The following is a 7,598-nucleotide window of genomic DNA, read 5'->3' on the forward strand; positions in this document are numbered from 1 at the left end:
GAACATGACCTATATAGATATGGAAACACTCTTTGATCAAAGCGGGATAATATTGGTTAGTGATCGATGTATTTTCTGGCTGATCAACGTATGAAATCTCTTCCTATAGAGATATTCAGCGGTCTAGGTAGGTAAAGACTTTGTTCACTCTTTTCAATTAAGATTTACCTTCATGGGGATATTTCGGTTTGATTAGTCGTAAAAAACCACAGCTGTTGAATATGTTCTTCATAACTATTTAATTGGTAACAATAATTTTAATTTTATTTGTATTTTCTGTACGTGTTCTGTTCATGTTCTGTGTGTGTGTGTGTGTTTCTGAGAACTTCTGCTGCTGTATTTGTGTAGGGTTTGTGTGTGTGTTTCTGCTTAAAGATTAACAGAATCCATATTTAAGCTCTTGAAGTAAAAGGCCAGTATGTCTGTGGCCTCTTTGATGCGCATTGTTGTGGGCTTGCCAGCGCCATGTCCCGCCTTGGTGTAGACACGCAAAAGTATGGGATTGTTCTGGATTTCCGATTGACGTACAGCCTCCTGGAGGGCAGCCGCAAACTTCAGCGAATGCAAGGGACTCACACGATCGTCGTGATCGGCAGTCAGGATCAGAGTAGAGGGATACTCCTGCGATTTATCCAGAGGGGTGTGCACATTGTGTAAGGGGGAGTAGCTGAAGAGATTCACAAAGTGCGACTCCTCATCGGGATTGCCGTAGTCGGAGCACCAGGAATGGCCGATGGTGAATTTGTGGAAGCGCAGCATATCCATGACGCCCACTTGGGCGACAGCAGCACCAAACAGATCGGGACGCTGATTGATGCATGCCCCAACGAGGAGACCACCATTCGAGGCACCCTGGATGGCCAGACGATCCTTGGAAGTGTACTTGTTGCAGGTCAAGTACTCGGCTGCCGACTGGAAGTCATCGAAGACGTTCTGTTTGTTGAGCAGCCGGCCAGCGTTGTGCCACTTGATGCCGTATTCGCCGCCGCCGCGTAGATTCGGATAGGCCACAACCCCGTCGAAGGCGTCCATGAAGGTGAGGGCTGTGATGCCAAAGGAAGGCATCAGACTGTGATTGAATCCCCCATAGCCGTACAGAAGACAAGGACGCGGCTCAATGGTGTCGCGTTTCTTGCGGACGATAAACATGGGTATATCGGTGTCATCCTTGCTCTTGTAGAACACCTGCTCAACGGCATACGAATCGCGCGAGAATCCCTCCAGATTCAGTTTGATTTCACGAATAACCTCCGGCTTTTCCTCGGGCGTTGCAAAGTCATATCGATAGATGAGACCGGGCGTGAGAAATGATGTGAAACTATAGAAGATCTCGGAGTATTTCTTTTCCCCCGAGATGCCAGCCAGCGTACCAATATCTAGATCAAAGTGTTGCACCATCTTGCCCGTTTCCATTTCGTAGGCTTGCAGCACGCTCTTCACATCGCGTATGTAGCAAACCACGAACTTATTACGATGGGCGCACAGAGCCCACTCCATGACATCTTTCGAGTGCTCGGGGACCACAGTTTTCCAGTTCTTTTCATCGGGATTTTCGAGATCAATCATCACCAAACGATAGTTGGGGGCATCCTTATTGGTTCTGAAGTACATCTTGGATCCTTCGCTTGCCACATAATCGTAGTCGGCCTCGAATTTATCCACAATCGGATGGACCTCCAACGGGCCAGAGATTTCCTCTCCCGGCTTGATGTGCGCATAGTAGAGCGTATTGTCGCGGACTGTATAGCTGACGAATAGAATCAGATACTTGCCGCAATCGGAGACCTCGCTGATGGTGCGCCACGACGGTTGTTCGGGGAACTCCACCACCATTGTATCCTTGTCCTGGGACTCTCCCACGCGATGGTAGTATAGCTTTTGATGCTCGTTCTGCTTCGTCTCGGAGCCATCGGTCTTTCCATCCTGGCATGGGTAGCGGCCATAGAAGAAACCCTTGTTGTCCAATGTCCAGGCAATCGTCGAGAACTTGACCTTCTCGAGCACGTCTTCAAAGTCCGTGCAGTCCTTGGCCCTGCGTATGAGTATCTTCTCCCAATCGGAACCGCTTTCGCTGAGGCCATAGGCCATATAGGAACCATCATCGGAGAACGTGGCCTGGCTCATGGCGGTGGTGCCATCGGCTGACAGTTGATTCGGGTCAATGAACACTCTACCCTCCTCCTTCAGGGAATCTTGCTGCATCAGGACATGTTGATTCTGCAGGCCCGTGTTCTTGTAGTAATAATAATAGCTGCCATTCTTCATGGGGGCACCATATTTCGGATAGTTCCATAGCTTCGTGAGCTTCGTATTGATCTTCTTCCACTCGTCGCACTTCTCCAGAAACGGCTGACTGATGGCGTTCTGGGCATCGATGAACTTGTGCGTCTCCTGTGCCTCGGGATCCTCCAGCCAACGGTAGACATCCTTCACGCTTGTACCGTACATGGTTTCAGTCACGGATTCATCCTTTCGGGCCACGGGATATGTCATCTTCAGCTTCGCTTCCTCCGCCCCCGGAGAAGCATTGATGGTCGTGGGAATATTGACCGACACTCGCGACTGCGACATAATTGAAATTATTTGTTGAGCTCGCAATTTTCCCAAAAGTAAATTATTTTTTCTAACAATTTTTGAATTATTTTTGTGTAAAACAGAACGAAAAAAATATTTGTACATTTATTTTTGTACGAGAAGCAAAAATTTTATTTTTTTTTTCAGGTACGACGCTGCCGGGGCTTCAAGGCAAACTGAATATTTTATTACACTTTGTACATAAGATATTTGATATTTGTACACAAGAGTTCTACGTTTTTGGTTTTTCGAGGGTCAAGAAATATACAAATACAATGTGTCTCTGTAGCTTTGATTTTCTTGGGAAATGTATTTTATGAGCCTGTTTTCTTTTTGGTTTTCACTTTTATGCCACATTTGCTGTCATTTTTGGAACACAAAAACATTCGTCATCCCTCATTTTAGTGAGGACTAACTTTCATTTTAGGTTTTATTTTCTCTCTGGCGAGTTTAATCAGCGACATGTCGCACTAATTGCAGCAATTAATTGTCCGCAAAACGACGTGATGAGTAAAAGTTTCAGAGCCGTCAATTGATGGAAAGAGTGGGAGGTAGTGATGCCAATGAATGGAAAGAGAGAGGGGTAGTGCTGCCAATGAATGGAAAGGGAGAGGAAGGTAGTGCTTCCAATCGATAGAAGGCAATAGATAGGCAGCTAGTGCTGCCAATCGATGGAAAGATTTAAAGTTAGTGCTGCCAATCGATGGAAAGAGTGGGAAGCAGTACTGCCAATGAATGAAAATTGTTTTAGGTAGTGAAATTGCTGAAAGAGAGGGAAATGTTCTGCGCTAGTGCTGCCAATCGATGGAAAGAGTGAGAAGCAATGCTGCCAATGAATCGAAAGAGAGGGAGGAAGTGCTGCCAATGCATGGCAAGAGTGGGAAGCAGTGCTGCCAATTGCTAAAGGAGAGACAAGGAGATTGTGCTGCCAATTGCTAAAGGAGAGACAAGGAGATTGTGCTGCCAATCGATGGACGGATTGAAATCGATAGAAAGAGTGGGAGGCAGTGCTGCCAATAGATCGAAAGACTGGAGGAAATGTTGCCAATTGATGGAACTACTGGGAGGTAGTGCTGCCTATCAATGGCAATGCCACGACTGGGCGGTAGAGCCTCTATTTGATGGAAAGTCTCCTCGAAAGACAATGTTCTATTGAAGGTCTACATTAAATTATTGAAATTCCACGTCTTATGTGTCGAATGTCTGACCAAAAAGGGAGGAGGCCACAACCACACGACACATTGACATCCTCAGGGGTACTGCGGCTGTTTAGCTGTTGTTGTTGCTGCTGCTGGTTGACTGGCTGTAAGCCTAAGCATGCTGAGCATGTCAACAAGCTGGAAGACCTCGCTAGAAGAAGAAGCCAGAGAACCCCGAAGAGAACCCGTAGAACTCAGAGCAGGAGAGCGGCAGAAAGAGAGGTAACAAGTCAAACGCGCTGACAGCCAACATGAACGCAACAGCAGCAGAGAACAGCCATAACAAGAAGGGAAATATAGAGGCTTTTGAGGCGAACATCCAGATACCCTCGGAGAATGATTGTGTCTACAAGAAATGCATTGAAACTACAGACTTTTTAAGGCCACTACGATCGTAGATCAACCTCCTTTGGCAGAGTATAACAAGGGCCACGGCTCGGGCATCGATTGCTGACTGGACTGCTGCTGGTCTGCTGCTCTGCTGCTGAACCCAATGATCGTCATTGGGGATTGTATCTCGATCGAGATTCTCAACTTTTTGGGCTCATCTTCATCTCCGCGCTCTGATCAGAGAGAGAGAGAGAGAGAGAGGGGCACGCACTGGGGACGCATGGGGGGACCCGTACGGGTAGAAGCATATATGCAGATGGAAACCGCGTGTGTTTTTGTCGCAAATCGCCAAGATTGCGATCTCATTAAAGCGAATTATTTGTGTTGCTGACTATGTTCTGGCCCGTTGCATCTCTCACTGGTGCTCACTCCTCCTTATTTTCTCTGTGTGTCTCACTGGAGGATCAGGGAGAATCGATGCGACTGCTTCTGCTGCTGCTCCTGCATTCATGATTGTTATCGCCTTGGAACAAAGTTGTTGTCGTTGTTGTTGCTGCTGCTGCTGCTGCGATTTGCCAAACGTTTAAGTTTCCCTTGCCACAATCCAACAAAAAAAACTCTCCTCTACCATTCCCCCCGAGTTAAATGTGCGATTAACGCTCTGCCGTAGGCCATAATTTACGATAGGTTCTAGATTGGTTTTGATGTGAGCCCTAAACTTTGTCACACGATCGCCTGGGCGGGAATCTTTAATTTATTCAGCTTAAAAAATAGTTACAATCATTTTTAACAATATAACAGTAGAATATTTGTGTTACTTTTTTTTAGAATATTTTATGAAGATAATTTTACGTACAATTTTTGTAAAAGACTGCTCTTTTCAGGGATCGTAAATAATATAAGTTTTAAAATAAAAATTGTTGTCTACAAATTATTTAAAAAATTGTTTTAAAAAACAATCAAAAATTATACTTTTTATAATAAATTTTTGATTATTATTTTAAAATTTTTTAAATATTAATTAATACATAATATATTTTATATATATAATTTTTTACCTTCACATTAATTTATTTAGGTTAAATTTTCATTCATAAATCTTTTTCAACTTTTTTCATAATTTCATCATTGATTGATTTAATTTTTGGTTGGTACTTTTAGAGTAAAGGTGGGACTGGCAGAAGGAAAGCTATTTAAACCCTAGAACATTTCACATATATTTTTGATCCATGGCCAGACCCTGAGTATCGTTTATTCTAATATCTAGGCACGTATGCATCCAATAATAAACGTTCCGATTGGTCTTTGTTTAAAACCGATTCATTACAAAGATTTTATTGCTTTAAAGTATAAAAATGGACAACATTTTAAAGATATTTTAATCAAATTTAGTTCTGAAAGCAAATTCGAAATATTACCCAAAATAGAAAGAGTTCCGGCAAGCATTATTAAACACATCAATTAAGAGTCTTAGTTATGATTGATTGATTAATTAATGGTATTTCCTAGAACATCTATCCTTCTATGCGCCGTATATGCCCTGTGAGGGGGCCACTCATTAATATTCCTCTATTTATATTTAAGGCAAATCACAGCCATATATTTATCACTTTCACTCGCTCAGGTTGAAGCTATTTAGAGGCAGCCGCAGAGCTCATCAATCTGCAGCAGGCAGCCCTTCCCCCAAGAGATACGAGACGAGAAGTATCTCTCAGTCGGCCGCAACAGATGAGAATGGTTTCGGACAGAGATGCCTGTCCTATGCCGTACTGTCCCTGGAGTCTAATCAGGCTGTAATTTGAAGGACACGGCAGGCAGCATCAAACTGCTTGAGTTTTGCTCTTGACTTATTGCAGGTGACTCTTTTTTTACGACCCCTTCCTTCACCTTGCCCCTTTTTCGGTGGAGTTTTCTGATCCATTTGGGTGTCCGTTTTTTTGGCTGGACATTTGGCGCAATGAATGGCCAGTGATTTGGCGCTCGGATGTCCAGTCCAAATGAATGAATTAGTTCCTTGGAGACGACCATGAGGTTGGTTGGTGGGCTGTTTCGGCCTGGCTCTCTCTTGATTGATGTTCTGGCATTAAAATTATTTGTATTTTTCGCTTAAAAATACACTTTTTAAATATTTATTTCAAGTGTTGGCCTCCCCGGTGCTGATGGATTTATGCGTTTGCCTCAAACTGTGAGATAAATCGAGTGGAAAACCCAATCGAGAATCGATAGGGAAATGTTTATACGGCTGATAAATGGAGTTTCCATTCAATGCGTAGGAGGTTTGCGCTGCGTTCCCCTGGGACGGGAGTCTTAATGAGGCTGAAAGATTTGGCAATCGAATGACCAAAAGTGGACTTTGGACACGTGGTCATGCGTGGGGATCGGTTCAGTTCGGTTCGTTTTGGTTCCGTTGGGGATCGGTCTTTTGGCTACTAGCTTTTCTATTAATTACACTGATTTATGTGCTCATTGTCCATTGTATTTGGGTTTTGGTTGGCACTCCACTGGCACTGGCACTGGCACTGGCTCTGGCACTGGCACTGGCACTGGGTCCTTCTTGCTTTGACTTTATGATGGTTAACTTTTTTTAATGGTAAAACCTGCAGATAGAGAGCGAGCCAATCGATCGGGGGAGTCCAGTTTTGTGTGGAAAGCGCACAATTTTTGCCATTGTTATAGTTTTTTCGCCTGGAAAGAAAGTTGATTACAATTCTCGATCGATAGATGGTATCGGTATGGCTAGTCGTCTGGTCAATCTATTGTTAACCAATTTAAGAACACATTAGTAACCATTAGAGAGATAGACATTCCTCGGAGACCAACTCAATTTGCATATAAGAAACTCCGCTGAGATGCCAAGCGGATTTGAAACGGATGCAAGATGCACATGTGCACGGCGTACAGATACAGATACATTTACACTGTCTGTAGCTGTCAAAATAAATTTGAGGCATGAAACGAGCACAGAGATCCGTTCCGTTCCGTTCCGTTCCGAAAGAGGCACTGGAAATAAATCAGTTTGTAAACATAAATATTTCCCTTCCTTCGTTTTCTTTTCATTTTTTTTCGCACACTTCGTGCATGGAAAATCTCAGCGAAATTGCCATCGTCATCGCCTCTGACAATAGGCCAGGGCGAAACTGTATTCTATCTCATGGATGGAGAGTGGGGGAGCGAGAGTGATGGCAATTTATGGCTCCAGACAGCCACAGACCAAAATTAACGTTAACGCTTGATAAATAATAATTTTTACGATGCACAATTTATTGCCTCAGATTCGGAGGTTAAAACTATCTGAAATGGAGGCCAAAAAAATGGAGGATTTCAATGGGAGAAAGATCATTTGCATGTGGAGGTACAGAGTATCTAAAATTTTGGTTAGAAACAGACAAAAATGGAGGGATACAACGGCAGAAGAGGGGTTATGGAAAAGATAGCTATTAATGATGGAAAAATATATATTTTTCAATGGGCTTAAGATACTTTTCATTCCCAGAA

The 7,598-nt window shown here is 43.6% G+C and overlaps 1 protein-coding gene across 1 annotated transcript; it reads right to left on the reverse strand.

The window, feature by feature from the left end:
• Positions 1 to 220: 220 nt before the first annotated feature.
• LOC6593736 (prolyl endopeptidase) lies at positions 221 to 2,624 on the reverse strand. The gene has a single exon (XM_002018958.2). The coding sequence runs from the start codon at positions 2,569 to 2,571 to the stop codon at positions 370 to 372; it is 2,202 nt and encodes a 733-aa protein (XP_002018994.1). The 5' UTR covers positions 2,572 to 2,624; the 3' UTR covers positions 221 to 369.
• Positions 2,625 to 7,598: the final 4,974 nt, after the last annotated feature.

Source organism: Drosophila persimilis, unplaced genomic scaffold, assembly GCF_003286085.1.
Source record: "Drosophila persimilis strain 14011-0111.01,24,50 unplaced genomic scaffold, DperRS2 tig00000124-arrow-pilon, whole genome shotgun sequence".
Lineage (NCBI taxonomy): Eukaryota > Metazoa > Arthropoda > Insecta > Diptera > Drosophilidae > Drosophila > Drosophila persimilis.